This window comes from Halichoerus grypus, chromosome 7 (assembly GCF_964656455.1).
Source record: "Halichoerus grypus chromosome 7, mHalGry1.hap1.1, whole genome shotgun sequence".
NCBI classification, from domain to species: domain Eukaryota; kingdom Metazoa; phylum Chordata; class Mammalia; order Carnivora; family Phocidae; genus Halichoerus; species Halichoerus grypus.
Genome location: NC_135718.1, coordinates 72,252,608 through 72,271,450, shown reverse-complemented (window position 1 = coordinate 72,271,450; position 18,843 = coordinate 72,252,608). Strand labels below are relative to the sequence as shown.

The following is an 18,843-nucleotide window of genomic DNA, read 5'->3' as shown; positions in this document are numbered from 1 at the left end:
TAAAAAAGAAAAAAAAAAGACAACCCAACTGAAAAATGGACAAAGGACTTGGACAGACACTTCTCCAAAGATATACAAATGGCCAATAAACACACGAAAAGATGATCATTAATAATTACAGAAATCCAAACCAAAACCACAATGAGATACCATTTCACACTTAATAGTATGGCTATAACCAAAATAATGGAAAGTAACAAGCGCTAGTAAGGATATGGAAAAACTGGAACCCTCATACACTGCTGGCGGAAACATAAAATGGTGTTGCCACTGTGGAAAACATTTTGGTGGTTCCTGAAAAAGCTAAATGTAGAATTACCATACAACTCATCAATTCTACTTACAGGCATATAACCACAGGCATTAAAGAAGACTCAGACATTTGTATGCCAATGTTCATTGCAGCATTACCCACAATAGCCAATAGGTAGAACTAACCCAAATATCCATCAACAGATGGACAGATAAAAAACGTGATATACATACAATGGAATATTCAGCCATAAAAAGGAATGAAGTTCTCACACATGCTACATGGATGAACCTTGAAGACATTTTGTTTAAGCCATCCTGAAAAGACAAATGCTATATGGTTCTATTTATATGAGATACCTAGACTAGTCACTATTTACCTATACACTTAAAAATGGTTAAGATGGAAAAAAACAAAAGGTTAAAATGGTAAATTTTATGTTATGTATATTTTACCACAATTAAGTATGTTAACATTTTAAAAATAGTTAGGGGGAAGGAAGAGATGAATAGGTGGGGCACAGAGAATTTCTAAGGCAGTGAACCTACTCTGTATGATACATGTCATCATAAATTTTCCCAAACCAACAGAATATACAACACCGAGAGTGAACTTAGATGGGCTTTGAGTGATAATGATGTATCAATACAGGTTTGTCAATTGCAACAAATATACACTCTGGTAGGGGACCCTGGTAAAGGGGGAGGCTATGCATGGGTGGGGGCAGGAGGAAATCTACCTGCTCTTCAATTTTGCTGTGAACTTAAAACTACTCTAAAAAATAAAGCCTATTCAACAAAGGTTAAAATGGTAAATTTTGTTATATTTTACAATTAAAAGATTTTAATAAAAAATGGTCAAAATGGCAAATTTTATGTTTTATATGCATGTAACCACAATTTCAAAAATTAAAAAAACAAAGACAATTTCAGCAAAGAAAAATTATAGGGGTGATCTTCAAGGATAAAGAACATTATCCCAGGTGAAAACCTGAGGATACAGAGGGGAAGAAAAGGCAAGAAAAGGGTAAATATATGGCTACATCTAAATTAATAAAACCGATATAAACTATTATTAGTTCTTGGTGCTTTATACACACAAAGATTAAAATATCCAACATAGGAGTTAGGAAGTGGGTAAGCAGAATTAGTATTCAAGTATTCTAAGGTCTTTGCATGAGTCCAGGAAGAAGTAAAATTACTAATTAGACTTTTGTAGGTCACAGATGCATGTTTTGACCTCCATGATAATTACTTAATAAAAAAAGATGATTAATAGAGAGGAAAAATAAAGTTTAAAAAATAATCCAATAAAAGGGAGGAAAAGGAGGGGGAAAAAGGGGAAAAAAAAGCAGAGGCAAGACAAATAGAAAGCAAATAGTAAGATGGTAGATATAAACCCAAATTATCAACAAATAAGTGAAAAAAGGACTAAACGTTCTGATTAAGGGAGTCAGCAGACACCGTCACTGGGATTTGTATAGGGATCAAACAAAATTTCAGATTGCTTTGGGTGGTACTGACATTTTAATAATAGTTACCTCTTTCAATCCATGAACATGGGATGTCTTTCCATTTATTTGTGTTTCATTTCCTTCAGCAACGTTTTACAGGTTTCATTGTATAGGTCTTTCACTTCCCTGGTTAATTCCTAAGTATTTGATTCTTTGTGATGTGATACATGTATACAATGGAGTATTATTCAGCCTTTACAAGGAAGGAAGTTTTGACATGCAGCAGCATGGATGAACTTTGAGGACATTATGCTCAGTGAGATACACCAGTAGTAAAAGATAAATTCCATAGGGGCGCCTGGGTGGCTCAGTCGGTTAAGCGTCCCACACTTGATCTTGGCTCAGGTCATGATCTTAGGGTTGTGAGATCGAGCCCTGCATTGGTCTACACACTCAGCGCAGAGTCTGCTTGAGATTCTTTTCCTCTCCTTCCCCCTCTGCTCCTCCTCCCCGCTCACATGCACATACTCTAAGTTAAAAAATAAAATCTTAAAAAAAAAAAAGACAAATACCATAGTCAAATTCCCAAGAGACAGAAAGTAGAATGGTGGTCGCTAGGGACTGGTGAGAGAGGAGCATGAGAAAGTACTGTTTTTTTTGTTTGTTTGTTTGTTTTTTAAAGATTTTATTTATTTGAGAGAGAATGAGAGACAGAGAGCATGAGAGGGAGGAGGGTCAGAGGGAGAAGCAGACTCCCCGCCAAGCAGGGAGCCTGATGCGGGACTCGATCCTGGGACTCCAGGATCATGACCTGAGCCGAAGGCAGTCGCTTAACCAACTGAGCCACCCAGTACTGTTTAATGAGTATGAAATTTCAGGTTGAGAAGATAAAAAAATGTTCTGGAGGTGGATGGTGGTGATGGCTACACAACAATATGAATGTACCCAATGCCACGGAACTACACACTTAATGTAAAAAATGTGATGTTTATATTCTGTGCATTTTACAATAAAAATATAAAAGATTGAAATCACAGAGTAGCTTCTCTGTACACAGTGGAATTCAGCTGGAAGTCAATAACGAAAGGTTTATTAGAAAATCCTCCTATGTGTAGAAACTAAGCCGTATAATTCTAAATTACCTTGCATCAAAAAAGAAAGCACAGGGGCGCCTGGGTGGCACAGCTGGTTGAGTGTCCTATCTTGATTTCCACTCAGGTCATGATCTCAGGGTCCCGGGATCAAGCCCCACGTCAGGCTCCTACACCCAGCAGGGAGTCTGCTAGAGATTCTCTCTCCCTTTCCCTCTGCCCCTCCACACCCCCACACGCGTGTGGGCTCTCTCTCACTCTCTAATAAATACATAAATCTTAAAAAAAAAAAAAAAAGCACAGGTGTGCCTGGGGGCTCAGATGGTTAAGCATCGGCCTTTGGCTCGGGTCATGGTCTCGGGGTCTTGGGATAGAGCCCCATGTCGGGTTTCCAGCTCAGCGGGGAGTCTGCTTCTGCTTCTCCCTCTGCCTCTCCCCCTGCTTGTGCTTTCTCTCGAAAAAAATAAAATCTTAAAAATAAATAAATAAATAAAAATTTCAGTTTTAATTTTTAAAAAAAGCACAATGTAAATTAGAAAATATTTTGAGGGGCGCCTGGGTGGCTCAGTCGCCAAGCATCTGCCTTCGGCTCAGGTCATGATCCCAGAGTCCTGGGATCGAGCCCCGCATTGGGCTCCCTGCTCTGCGGGAAGCCTGCTTCTCCCTCTCCCACTCCCCCTGCTCGTGTTCCCTCTCTCGCTGTGTCTGTCAAATAAATAAAATCTTTTTTTTTTTTTTTAAAGGTTTTATTTATTTGACAGAGAGAAAGACAGCCAGAGAGGGAACACGAGCAGGGGGTGTGGGAGAGGGAGAAGCAGGCTTCCCGCAGAGCAGGGAGCCCAATGCGGGGCTCGATCCCAGGACTCTGGGATCATGACCTGAGCCGAAGGCAGATGCTTGGCGACTGAGCCACCCAGGCGCCCCAAATAAATAAAATCTTAAAAAGAAAAGAAAGAAAAAAGAAATACCACTAACTTTCGGGAGCAAGAATTCTCTCTCAGGAAGCAACCCCGCATCTGTCCAAAGCCTCAAACAAGTACACACTTGAGTAACAAATATTTTGCATCTATAAATATAAAAGAGATGACCAGGGGCCTAAACACTTGAAGTTACAAATTACCAAATGCCTATTACTCCTATAATAAAACCTGCTACCAATTTGAAGCAGGGCTACATCCCAGTAATAAATAAGCTATAAAAAGTATCCAGAAATAATTAAATGCATTACCTATTTCAATGACGCTAGTTACAATTTTTTCATCTGAACAGTATGCATCTGTCAAAGACAACTTTGGTTTTAACATAATGTTTAAATGTTCTAGACAACAAGTCATAACTTTAGCCATTTCTTCCATCAACTCCCAGAACATGAAAACATATCCTGTCATCACCACATTTAAATACACATATGCCTTTCTATTTGCTCTGGTAGGAGGACAAAAGCATGATTCACTTGAAAATTTCTCAAAGAAGAGCACTGTAGGGGCACCTGGGTGGCTCAGTCGGTTAAGTGGCTGCCTTCAGCTCAGATCATGGTCCCAGGGTCCTGGGATTGAGCCCCATGTCAGGCTCCCTGCTCAGCGGGGAGCCTGCTTCTCCCTCTCCCACTACCCCTGCTTGTGTTCCCTCTCTGTCAAATAAATAAATAAAATAAATAAAATCTTAAAAAAAAAAAGAAGAGCACTGTTACACATACTTCATGTAGAGATTTGCTACCAAGTAATTTGTGGTGACTCTGATTCTCAAAGTAGTATTAGTTCAATAAAAGCTGTGGGAAAAAAACCATTAAAAACTTGGAATAACAATAGCAACAAAACAACACTAATAAAGTACAATCAGTAAATGTTATTTAGGGGCTCCTGGGTGGCTCAGTCGGTTAAGCATCTGCCTTCAGCTCAGGTCATGATCCCAGGGTCCTGGGATCAGGCCCCCACATCGGGCTCCCTGCTCAGCGGGGAGCCTGCTTCTCCCTCTCCCTCTGCTGCTCCCCCTGCCTGTGCTCATGCTGTCAAATGAACAAATAAAATCATTTAAAAATATATGTTATTTAAACAAAAATACCTTAGGGGCATCTGGCTGGCTCTGTCAGAAGAGCATGTGACTCTTGATCTCAGGTTCGTGAGTTCAGGCCCTATGTTGGGCACAGAGATTACTTAAAAAACAAACAAAAAACCCTAGGGCAATATAACTCAACTCAATGTCAAAAACCTAAAGTAGGCAAATAAATGCTATAAAAGCCTTAAAATGTTAAATAAACAACTTTCCTCTTAGGAAAAAAAAGAGTAGAACAACAGTAAAGATTAGATACAGATTTTCTTTATATGAGGGAATAAGAAACTCCTATCTAAAATTAATCCAAAAGGGGCACCTGCATAGCTCAGTTGGTTAAGCGTCTGCCTTCAGCTCAAGTCATTAACCCGGGTCTTGGGATCGAGCCTCACATCAGGATCCCTGTTCAGTGGGAAGCCTGCTTCACCCTCTCCCTCTGCCTGCCATTCCCCCTGCAGTGCACGCACTGACTGAGCCACCCAGGTGCCCCTATGATCACCCATTTTAAAGAACGGACACACTCTACCTTAGGACTAATCTTCAAAGACTATAAACCAAGAGGTTAATTAGGACAAAGTTTTTCAATAATCTTGTTTATTTAGTGGCTTACATAAACTCTATTTACCATAAAAGAACTCTATTCACCAATAACACAATATGAATCAAAATTTGAGTTTAAAATGTGTTTTGTAAGAAAGTGTATTTACTTTTTGGAGATGCATGGTGAAGTATTCAGAGACGAAATGCCACTATGCATATCACTTTATTTAAAATGCTTAGGCAGGGTGTCTGGGTGATTCAGTTGGTTAAGTGTCTGCCTTCAACTTAGGTCATGATCCCAGGGTCTTGGGATCAAGACCCACATTGGGCTCCCTGCTCAGCGGGGAGTCTGCTTCTCCCTCTCCCTCTGCCACTCCCCCTGCTTGTGCTCTCTCGTGCTCTCTATTAAATGTATAAATAAAATCTTTATAAATAAAAAAATGCTTAGTCAAAAAAAATTTTTTTTTAAGATTTTATTTATTTATTTGACAGAGAGATAGCGAGAGCAGGAACACAAGCAGGGGGAGTGGGAGAGGGAGAAGCAGGCTTCCTGCTGAGCAGGGAGCCCGATGTGGGGCTTGATTCCAGGACCCTGGGATCATGACCTGAGCCGAAGGCAGATGCTTAACGACTGAGCCACCCAGGCGCCCAGTCAAAAAAATTTTTAAAAATGAAGCAAATAAGGCAAAGTGTTAGCAATGTTAAACTGACATAACAAGTATATACAGGTGTTCCTTATACTATTGTCGGCTGTATGTTTGAAACTTTTATAGTAAGTACTAAAAAAATACACATATCCTCCTTAAACCTATTCTACTTCTAGGAATTATGTATATAACAAATGTAGCTGTCGACTAAAAATGGCCTAGAAACAACTGACCCAAAGCAAGGAGTACCTCCAGATGTCAGACTGGGGCCTCCAAATGCTATCTGCCACTTAAAAAAAAAAACAAAAACAGAAAGCAGAACTCAAGAGAAATAGCTGATTGTGATGCAGGGCAAAGAACGTGTACAGTGAGCCCTTCACATATGATAGCTTCCTTATCTCAGTAAGGAAACTCAAAAACCATTGGGTCACATCCAAAGTACTCAGGAGGCAATCTGAAGGGGTTCCTTCTGGCCAAATATGGGACAGTCTGAGCATCAATAAGGATAACAGCAATGGACTAAAACAGATCAAATATGTTTAAACCCATGACTTTAAAAAATTCATTGGTTTTCTAAGTCAATCAATTCATTTTTATGAAGAAATAAAAGGGGGAAAAAAACATTTATCCTGTCTTTCAATCACCCAATTATTTGGAAAGCAAGTAATTAACACAGGGAAATTTTCCACGATGTAAGTTGTCCATCAGAAAAATGATAAAAGAAAGAAAATGATTAGAATTTCACCATTTGACAACCCCAAATAATTGATATAAACAATGTTCATCAGGGCGCCTGGGTGGCTCAGTTGTTAAGCGTCTGCCTTCGGCTCAGGTCATGATCCCAGGGTCCTGGGATCGAGTCCCGCGTTGGGCTCCCTGCTCCGCGGGAAGCCTGCTTCTCCCTCTCCCACTCCCCCTGCTTGTGTTCCCTCGCTCGCTGTCTCTCTCTCAAATAAATAAATAAAATCTTTAAAAAAAAAACACAAAAACAATGTTCATCAAGAGCTGCTACCATCACAAAAAGAGATACAACCAGACATTATGTACCTCCTGACTGAAGAACATATTACCTAGAGTATTTGTAAGAAAAAAGAGCTTTCAAACCTGAATCTGATAAACCCTATATTTAATTACCAATTTGTAGGAAATGTAGAGACAGAAATATATGTTAATGACATCATGTGGATATAATCAGAATAATCCAGAACATGGGAAATTTTAAAAGAGAAACACAATTTTTTCAACAAATTACAAGGAAGAAAAAAATGAATGTGGAAGATCAATCTAGGAAATTCTATATCCGACCAATAGGAGCGCCAGACAGAGAAAGCAGGTAAAATGGAAGGGTAAAAATTATCAAAGATAATCTTAGAAGAAAACATCTCATAACTGAAAAGGTACATGTGACCTCAATTATTTTAAATAGGCTTAACCAAGAAAACACCTACAACCAATCAGTGAAAAAACACCCACAGATGGACAATTCTGCTTTTCATCTTATAAGCCCTTAGGCACTATATTTTATCATGCTCATGTATTTTAAGACACTTAAAAAAAAAAAAAAAAAGGAAACACAGCAGCAAGGCTTCAAGAATGGCCCAGAAGATTAATTAGCGCTATTACTAAATGAAACTATAAGAAAATCTTGTTATATAAGTATATTAAAAACATAATCCAAGACCTAAAAAAAAAATCTGCTTCTTTCATCATGGAAAATTATAATAATCTTCTAAAACAGAAGAAAAAAATTAATAGTATTCTTGTGATGAGCCTCAGAGACGTGCATGGTAAAGTCAGACTCTTGGAGAGTTCCAGGTTAGAAGCTGGAATCTGGGAGACTGGTAATTGGTAAGAAGATGTGAGGAATGGAAAAAAATACTAAAACAATCAAAAGGAGACTTCTGATTTTGCTAAGTCAACTGTTCCTTGATAAATTGGGATTGCCCATCTCTGTTTCAATAGGTGCCAATGCATTTCAATTGCTATTTAGGATCAATAAACTGAGTGTAGAATACAAAATACCTCCATAAGAACTTAGAAGAAATATGTTTCAACTATTTTATTTTAAATTAACATTGTTGGGGCGCCTGGGTGGCTCAGTCGTTAAGCGTCTGCCTTCAGTTCAGGTCATGATCCCAGGGTCCTGAGATCAAGCCCCGCATCGGGCTCCCTGCTCAGCAGGAAGCCTGCTTCTCCCTCCCCCACTCCCCCTGCTTGTGTTCCCTCTCTCGCTGTGTCTCTCTCTGTCAAATAAATAAAATCTTTAAAAAAAAATAAATTAATTAACATTGTTACTACAGGATAAATGGAACCTAAAATACTATAGGGCCATTTAATTTAGTCACTCTATATAGGTAAACAATACCAGATTTCAGTTACCATGAAACATATTACAAACAATAACTAAGGACAAAGAACCATGAAGACAATCACCAGAGAGGAACTAAAAATACAATGTATGTATCAATTGATCTACAGCAACTCCAAGTATATGGATATGAGAATATCCAGTAATGAATATAATTTTTAAGCATACAGATGTATATTAATAAAAGGTTTACTGATAGTATTTCATTAATTAAATCAGTTAATCATTTTAACTCATGACACGAATCTAGAAAAAATGCTTCCTCACTCCCACATTCATGAAATAATTTTAATCAGACTCTTCAAACACAGTTATAACGTTAGTGTCTGACTATCATCACTAGGGACACTTTTAGAATACCTCACACAATTACCTAGGATATATGTTTCCTATTGCTGCTATACAACTACACAAATTTATTTTTTAAAGATTTGAGAGAGAGCTAGCAGAGCAAGCGAGAGAGAACATGAGTGGAGAGGGGAGGGACAGAGAGAGAGGGAGAAGCAGGCTTCCTGCTGAGCAGGGACACCCCTCCCCCACCCCCACAATCGGGGCTCGATCCCAGGACCCTGGGATCATGACCTGAGCAGAAGGCAGACACTTAACCAACTGAGCCACCCAGGTACCCCCACAAATTTATTATCTTACAGTTTTGGAGGTCAGAAGCCTGAGGACAGTCTCACTGGACTAAAATCAAGGCGTTGCAGGGGAACTGAGTGGTTCAGTCGGTTAAGTGTCTACCTTCGGCTCAGGTCATAATCCTGGAGTCCCGGGATTGAGCTCCGCATCAGGCTCCCTGTTCAGCAGGGAGTCGGCTTCTCCCTGTGCCACTCACCCCACTCTCATGCATGCTCTTTCTCTCTCTCTCTCTAATAAATAAAATCTTTAAAAAATAAAATAAAATCGGGGCGCCTGGGTGGCTCAGTCGTTAAGCGTCTGCCTTCGACTCAGGTCATGATCCCAGGGTCCTGGGATCGAGCCCCACATCGGGCTCCCTGCTCAGCGGGAAGCCTGCTTCTCCCTCACCCACTCCCCCTGCTTGTGTTCCTGCTCTCGCTCTCTCTCTCTCTCTGTCAAATAAATAGATAAAATATTAAAAAATAATAATAGTAAATAAAAATAAAATCAAGGTGTTGCAAAGCTGTGTTCCCTTCTGGAGTCTACAGAGGAAAATTCATTGCCTTGCCTTCTCCAGCTTCTAGAGGCCGCTCACACTCTTTGGCTTCACCACCCTCTTCCATCTTCAAAGCCCACAGTGGCCAGTTGAAACCTTCTCCCATCACTGCACTCCAGCACTGCCCTCTTCTGCTTCTACTTCTAAGGATCCTTGGGATTACACTCAGCCCACCTGGATAATATTCCTATCTTAAAGTCAGGTGATTAGCAACCTTAATTCCACCTGCAACCCTAATTCTCCTTTGCCATGTAACCAAACATAATGCTCCCAGGTCCTGGGGACATCTTTGTTGCAAGGGGAGGGGCATTATTCTGCCCATCATGGCATATCCTCTTTACCTAAAATAAACACTTTTTAAAATCTGCATATGGGAGCACCTGGGTGGCACAGTCAGTTAAGCATCCAACTCTTGGTTTCATTCAGCTCAGGTCATGGTCTCAGGGTCGTGGGATCAATCAAGCCCCATGTCGGGCTCTGTGCTCAGGGCAGCCTGCTTGAGACTTTACTTTCTCTCCTTCTCCCTCTGCCCCTCCCCACTGCACATATGCATGCTCGCTCGCACTCTCTCTCTAAAATAAATAAATCTTTAAAAAAATAAAAATTACAAAACCTGCATATGATGCTATCTCAGGAAATTAAATTTCCAACCCAAGCCATTTGCAAAACATCAGAACTGCTCTATTTCTTTTTTAAGTAAATTTTTAAAATGTGTATCTAGGGCGCTTGGGTGGCTCAGTTGGTTAAGCGACTGCCTTCGGCTCGGGTCATGATCCTGGAGTCTCAGGATCGAGTCTCACATCGGGCTCCCTGTTCAGCTGGGGGGGGGGGGGTCTGCTTCTCCCTCTGACCCTCTTCCCTCTTGTGCTCTCTCTCATTCTCTCTCAAATAAATAAATAAAATCTTTAAAAAAATAAATAAATAAAATGTATATTTACAAAATAGCTGACACTATGCACCAGTAACTGGTCTAAGTGCTTTAAACACCTTCATTTATTCAGTTATCACAACAACCCTACAACACCCAGTGAAGCAGCTCCAGGAATAATTACTAAATCTGTGTTCAATGTCGCTGCATCTTTGTACCAATTCTACCTGTTGACTTCTAAAAGAAATTCAAAAGTAGCACCAGTTGAGGTAAAGTAATAGAGAATGCCCCCATACAATGAGATAATTAATAAATACACAGTAGCTCCTTCACAGAATTATAATTTTAGGGGGAAAAATTTGCCTGATCATACATACATGAAGGAAGTATCAAACTCACAGGCAATTTTTTTTTAAAGATTTTATTTATTTGACAGAGAGAGACACAGTGAGAGAGGGAACACAAGCAGGGGGAATGGGAGAGGGAGAAGCAGGCTTCCCGCGGAGCAGGGAGCCTGACGCGAGGCTTGATCCCAGGATTCTGGGATCATGACCTGAGCCGAAGGCAGACGCTTAATGACTGAGCCACCCAGGTGCCCCACTCACAGGCAATTTAATAAGTGAAAATAATATGTACCACTTCATAGTCACTAAATTACCATGAAATAGCTTCCATCTGTATTATTGGATTTGTGACTCAATACTCCAATCTGCCTTTAGAAAGCGAGACTTATTCCCACCAGCTGCTGGGAATACTAGCTTCTGGCAATTAGCCCTCACCTATGAGCCTACTTTCAAGAACTGTCTCAACTGAAGAAAGTGCCTGGCACACCCCCTTTCACATACAAAAACCCAGTAATATACCATCATAGGTATAAATGCCCAGCCCTCATCTCAACTAGGAAAATCTCTGAAGGGCCACCCTATCTTCAGAATTGCCCACAGGGTCAAGTGAAACTTATGATCAAACTACAACACAGGGGCACCTGGCTGGCTCAGTCAGTGGAACATGCAACTCTATTTTTTAAATTCAAGTTCGTTAACATATAGTGTATTATTTGTTTCAGGTGTAGAATTTAGTGATTCATCAGTTGCGTATAACACCCATTACATCAAGTGTCTTCCTTAATGCCCATCACTCAATTACCCCATCCCCCCACCCACCTCCCCTCCAGCAACCCTCAGTTTGTTCCCTATAGTTAAGAGTCTTCTATGCTTTGCCTCCCTCTCTGTTATTTTATTTTTCCTTCCCTTCCCCTACGTTCATCTGTTTTATTTCTTAAATTCCACATGAGTGAAATCATAAGGTATTCATCTTTCTCTGACTTATTTGGCTTAGCATAATATACTCTAGTTCCAGCCACATAACTGCCAATGGCAAGATTTCATTCCTTTTGATGACTGAGTAATATTCCATTGTGTGTGTGTGTATACACACATGCACACGCACACACACACACCACATCTTCTTTATCCATTCCTGTGTTGATGGAATCTGGGCTCTTTCCATAGTTTGGCTATTGTGGACACTGCAGCTATAAACATTGGGGTGCATGTGCCCCTTTGAATCACTATGTTTGTATCCTCTGGATAAATACGTAGTAGTGCAATTGCTGGGTTGTGAGGTAGTTCTATTTTTAACTTTTTGAGGAACCTCCATACGAGCATGCAACTTTTTTTTTTTAAAGATTTTATTTGTTTGTCAGAGAGAGAGAGAGCACAAGCAGGGGGAGCGGCAGGCAGGAGAAACAGGTTGCCTGCTGAGCAAGAAGCCCCATGCAGGACTCGATCCCAGGACCCTGGGATCCTGACCTGAGCTGAAGGCAGACGCTTAACTGACTGAGCCACCCAGGCATCCCACGAACATGCAACTCTTGATCTCAGGGCTGTAAGTTCAAGCCCCATGTTGGGTGTAGAGATTACTTAAAAGTAAAATCTTGAAAAAAAAAAAAAAAAAAGCTTCTGCAGAGCAAAGGAAACTAAAAGGCAACCTATGGAATGGGAGAAGATATTTGCAAATGACATATCTGATAAAGGGTTAGTATCCCAAATAAAGAACTTCTACAACTCAACATACAAAAAAACCCAAATAATCCAATTAAAAAATGGGCAGGAGTCATGAATAGACATTTCTCCAAAGAAGACATCCCAATGGCCAACACAGACATGAAAAGATGTTCAACATCACTTGGCATCAGGGAAATGCAAAACAAAACCACAATGAGATACCACCTCACACCAGTCAGAATGGCTAAAATCAAGAACACAAGAAACGAGTATTGGCGAGGATGTGGAGAAAAAGGAACCCTCGTGCACTGTTGGTGGGAATGCAAACTGGTGCAACCACTGTGGAAAACAGTATGGGGGGGGTCCTCAAAATATTAAAAATAAAATTACCATATGATCCAGTAATTCCACTACTGGGTATTTATCCAAAGAATATGAAACCAATAATTTGAAAAGATATATGCATCCCTATGTTTACTGCAGCATTATTTACAATAGCAAATTATGGAAGCAGCCCAAGTGTTCATCGATTGATAAATGAATAAAGAAGAGGTAGTGTATATATACAGTGGAATACTACTCAGCCATAAAAAAGAATGAAATCTTGCCATTTGCAACAACATGGGTGGGGCCAGAAAATATAATGCTAAGCAAAATAAGTCAGTCAGAGAAAGACAAATACCGTATGATTTCACCCATATGTGGAAGTTAAGAAACAAAACAACCAAGTAAAGGGGAAAAAAAAGAGAGAGAGAAACCAAGAAACAGACTCTTAACTACGGAGAAGAATCTGATGGTCACGAGAGGTGAGGTGGGTGGGGGATGGGTGAAACAGGTGAAGGAGATTTAAGGCTACACTTATCTTGACAAGCACTGAGTAATGTATAGAATTGTTGAATCACTATATTGTACACTTAAAACCAATATAACTATGTTAACTATACTGAAATTAAAAATAAAAAATAATGGGCGCCTGGGTGGCTCAGTTGGTTAAGCGACTGCCTTCGGCTCAGGTCATGATCCTGGAGTCCCGGGATCGGGTCCCGCATCAGGCTCCCTGCTCAGCAGGGAGTCTGCTTCTCCCCCTGACCCTCCCCCCTCTCATGCTCTCTCTATCTCATTCTCTCTCTCAAATAAATAAATAAAATCTTTAAAAATAAATAAATAAATAAATAAATAAATAAAAAATAAAATAAAATACTAAATTAATTCAAAAATAAAAGAATGACATTATTTAAAAGAAAAAAACTCTGTAACTATGTATGGTGATAGATGTTAACTAGACCTATCTTGGTGATCATCAGGCAATACATACAAATATCAAATCATTATTTTGTACACCTAAAACTAATATAATGTTAAATGTCAATTATACCTCAATAAAAAAACAATGTAAACAAAATGATGCTATAGAAACATAAATATTACCAAACAATACATGAGAAAAGATGTCACAAAATTGTATATCAATTTAAACTACTTTAAATACATATACATGTGGATTAATGACAAAAGAAATTTCCAAAATTTCTTAGTTTTTGAGGTTAGGACATGAGAATTCAAGATTATTAGTTGTTGTTTAACGTTTACTCAGAAGATATTTTAAGGTTGAATTAATAGAAAATAGTAACACTAAATAATTAAATAAGTCTAAAATTAAATAAAACCATAGATACCACAGGATATTGTTACCCAAACAAAACAATTGCATATAGGAAGCATCTACAAATTGGTTGTTAGTTTCTTTAAAATCGTTGTTACAAAGCACTACAGAGAAGCCTACAAAGAAAGAACTCCAAAATAAATAAATCCAGACACACAGAGAATTATAAATTACCTGCCACAGGAGGGACAATACCAGAAAAACGCACTGTTGCATGTTCTCCATTAACTGCAACTCGTCGACCAATGACATCTGATGTCAAAGTGTCATTCATCATAATGCAGCCAGAATCCAAAATATGAGATCTAGGAAGAAAATTACAAAATTGACAAGAATTAATAAAGATTAATAAAGTCCTTTAAAAAATGTTTTTTTCACTTCATTGAGATATTCTTGAAGTCAACGCTCCCGATCAATTTAGTCTTCATATTTTGGTGAAAAGAAGGACCCATAGATGTATCTGCCATATTCTCATAATTTTATTTTACTTAACTCTCTAACTGTATTTTGATAATATATTTTTTTAAATGCTGCTTAACTCCAGTTAGCTCACATCACATAACTTGTCTATTATGTCATTTACTGAAGGGGCTGGAAGGAGAGGAGAATAGAAGACAAGGGAATAAAAGTAATCGAGAACAGGGAAAGAAAATAGGCAATATGGGCATTGTTGTCTCTTCAGGAAGGGAGAAAAACCCAAATCCAGAGATATAGGAAGCAACACATATAATGAAAAATAAATTAAAAATTAAACCCTAGGGGCACCTGGCTGGCTCAGTTGGTGGAGCATGCAGCTCTTGATCTCTTGATCTGGGGGGTCATGAGTTCAAGTACCACCTTGGGCATAGAGCTTACAAAAAAAAATTAAACTCTAATAAAAATGTAGAACCCTAAAATTAAAGACAGAGAGGTCTTAAAGGGAGACTGAGTGAAAAGTATCCCCGATCTAAGGATGTTAACTAGATCCAACTCCTACTTCACAGGAAAGCAGAAGACTGAGGAGCATGTCAAATGACATTCCCAGGGTGTAGTCTGCCAAAATCCAGACAGTGGGGAACTCTACTGTCACACAAGTCTGTTTCTTCAACAAATAAAACGCAAGGAGAAAAAGAAAGACATGGAGCTCCGGAGAACAAACAGATTAAAAGAAACTTAAGAAATATGTCAACCAATTGCAATATATGGACTTTAAGTAGATCCTAATTTTTTAAAACTGTAAATAATTTTTATTTTTATTTTTTTATTTTTTTAAGATTTTATTTATTTATTTGAAAGACAGACACAGTGAGAGATGGAACACAGGCAGGGAGAGTGGGGGAGAGAGAAGCAGGCTTCCCGCCCAGCAGGAAGCCCAATGTGAGGCTGAATCCCAGGACTCTGGGATCACAACCTGAGCCGAAGACAGATGCTTAACGACTGAGCCACCCAGGTGCTCCTGTAAATAATTTTAAAGTAAAAGAAATCATGAGGATATTAAAGATTTGAACACTGACTAGATTTGATATTAAAGAATAACTGTTTAAAAGTTGAAAATAGAGCTGCCCTACGACCCAGCAATTGCACTACTGGGTGTTTACCCCAAAGATACAAATGTAGGGATCTGAAGGGGTACGTGCACCCCAATGTTTACAGCAGCAATGTCCATAATAGCCAAACTATGGAAAGAGCCAAGATGTCCATCAACAGATGAATGGATAAAGAAGATGTGGTACACACACACACACACACACACACACACACACACACACACACAATGGAATATTATGCAATCATCAAAAGGAATGAAATCTTGCCATTTGCAACGACGTGGATGGAACTGGAGGGTATTATGCTGAGCAAAATAAGTCAATCAGAGCAAGACATGTAACATATGATCTCACTGATATGAGGAATTCTTAATTTCAGGAAACAAACTGAGGGTTGCTGGAGTGGTGGAGGTGGGAGGGATGGGGTGGCTGGGTGATAGACACTGGGGAGGGTATGTGCTATGGTGAGCGCTGTGAATTGTGTTAAGACTGTTGAATCACAGACCTGTACCTCTGAAACAAATAAGACATTATATGTTTAAAAAAAGAAGATAGTAGGAAGGGAGAAATGAAGAGGGGGAAATTGGTGGGGGGAGATGAACAATGAGAGACTATGGACTCTGAGAAACAAACTGAGGGTTTTAGAGGGGAGGGGGGTGGGGGGATGGGTTAGCCTGGTGATGGGTATTAAAGAGGGCACATACTGAATGGAGCACTGGGTGTTATTTTTTTTTTTTTTTTTAAGATTTTTATTTACTTATTTGAGAGAGAGAGAGAGAGCACGAGAGCGGGGAGGGTCAGAGGGAGAAACAGACTCCCTGCTGAGCAGGGAGCCCGATGTGGGGCTCGATCCTGGGACTCCAGAATCATGACCTGAGCTGAAGGCAGACGCTTAACTGACTGAGCCACCCAGGCGCCCGCACTGGGTGTTATACGCAAACAATGAATCATGGAACACTACATCAAAAACTAATGATGTAATGTATGGTGATTAACATAAAAAAAAGAATAACTGTTTAAGATTCAATGAAATCCTTATCAAAATACCAATTGTATTTTTCACAGAACTAGAACAAACAATACTAAAATTTGTATGGAACCACAAAAGACCTCAAAATACCCAAACAAATCTTGAGAAAGACAAGCCTGGAGGTATCACAATCCCAGATTTCAAGTTATATTACAAAGCTATAATAATCAAAACAGTGTGGTACTGGCACAAAAAACAGACATATAGATCAATGGAACAGAATAAAGAGCCCAGAAATAAACCCACGCTTATATGGTTAATTAATCTATGACAAAAGAGACAGGAGTATACAATGGGAAAAAGACAGTCTCCTCACAAATGGTGTTGGGAAAACTGGACAGCTACATGCAAAAATGAAACTGGACCACTTTCTTATACCATACACAAAAATAAACTCAAAATAGATTAGACCAAAATTGAGTCCTGAAACCACAAAACTCCTAGAAGAAAACATAGGCAGTAATTTCTTGGACATCGGCCTTAGCAACATTTTTCTAAGTATGTCTCCTGAGGCAAGGGAAACAAATGCAAAAATAAACTATTGGGACTACATCAAAATAAAAAGCTTCTGCACAGCAAAGGAAACAGTCAACAAACCAAAAGGCAACCTACTGAATAAGAGAAGATATCTGTAAATGATATATCTGATAAGGGCTTAATATCCAAAATACATAGAGAACTTACACAACTCAACACCAAAAATACAAATGATCCAATTAAAATGGGCAGCGGACCTGAGTAAATATTTTTCCAAAGAAGACATACAGATGGCCAACAGATACATGAAAGGATGCTCAACATCACTCATCATCACGGAAATGCAAATCAAACCTACAATGAGATATATCACATTATACCTGTTAGAATGGCTAGTATCAAAAAGACAAGAAATAACAAGTGTCAGTAAGGATGTGGAGAGAGAGGAACCCTCGTGCATTGTTGGTGGGAATGCAAATTGGTGCAGCCACATGGAAAACAGTATGGAGTTTCCTCAAAAAATTAAAAATAGAATTACCATATGACTCAGCAATTCCAGTGCTGGGCATCTACCCAAAGAAAATGAAAACACTAATAATTTGAAAAGATATATGTGATGTGGGAAACAAAGGCAAAAGAAAAATTAAATTTCCTTACTGCCTACAACCCATTAACAGGTCCTTGAAACAGGCAGAGGGACCTTCCTCTAGGGACTCAGCTGCCTCGATGTTAATACTTTGCTAAGGGCAAAAGGCAATCCTAGCCTGACCCCCAGGATCCTCTAAGTCTATTTTAACATATAAAAATTCTTTTGGAAACTTCCTTTATCTCTACCCCCAAGATACCTGTTGGCCATCATCCCCCAAGCATATGACCCACCGATATACATTTGAAGGGTCTCATGACTCAGGTTTTTCCAAACAGTAATAAATGACCGTACCCTAACAAGAGCTAGCCCCTCAAGGTCCTGGAAACCCTGCTTCCAAAATCCCTTAGACTTATGCTCTCCCTAACCCCCTCTCAACCTGAAAGTATATAATCAGCCACTCCTCATGACCCCATTGCAGCTCTCTCTGCCCACGGGTCCTGTCCCCATGCTTTAATAAAACCCTGTTTTGCACCAACGACGTCTCAAGAATTCTTTCCTGGCCATCGGCTTCAAACCTTAACATCCTTCTTACATCATATGCACCCTCGAAGTAATTCCAATAACCAAGATGTAGAAGCAACCTAGGTGTCCACTGATAGGCGAATGGATAAGGAAGAAAGGTGTGTGTAGACACACACACACACACACACACACGAATGTATGCAGTCATAAAAAAAAAAAAAGATGGGATTATGCCATTTGCAACAACATAGATGGATCCAGAAGGTATTAAGCTAAGTGAAATTAAGTCAGACTGAAAAAGACCAATACCATACAATTTCACTCATATGTGGAATCTACAAAAAAAAAAACAACAAATAATAAACAAACAAAAAGCCGAATCAGACCTTAAATACAGAGAATTGATGTTTGCCAGAGGTGGGGGGGAGGGGATGGGCAAAATGGAAGATATAAGTTTCCAGTTATGGAATGAGTAAGTCACAGGACTAGAGGGCACAGCATAGGAAATATAGTCAATGACATCATAATAGCTTTCTGTGGTGACAGATGGTAGCTACACTTGGGGTGAGCATAGCATAATGTATAAA

General features: G+C 39.4%; 1 protein-coding gene across 5 annotated transcripts in view; it reads right to left on the bottom strand.

The window, feature by feature from the left end:
• Positions 1–18,843, bottom strand: part of TBCE (tubulin folding cofactor E) — a 76,953-nt gene that overhangs the window by 45,784 nt on the left and 12,326 nt on the right. For all 5 annotated transcript variants that reach the window (XR_013449769.1, XM_036109739.2, XM_078077728.1 and 2 more), the window contains exon 2: positions 14,287–14,417. Coding sequence is in view for 4 of the 5 variants with exons in the window: in XM_036109739.2 (XP_035965632.2) it covers positions 14,287–14,389 (103 nt within the window). In the remaining variant the exon portion in view is untranslated. The remainder of the gene's footprint in view (positions 1–14,286; positions 14,418–18,843) is intronic.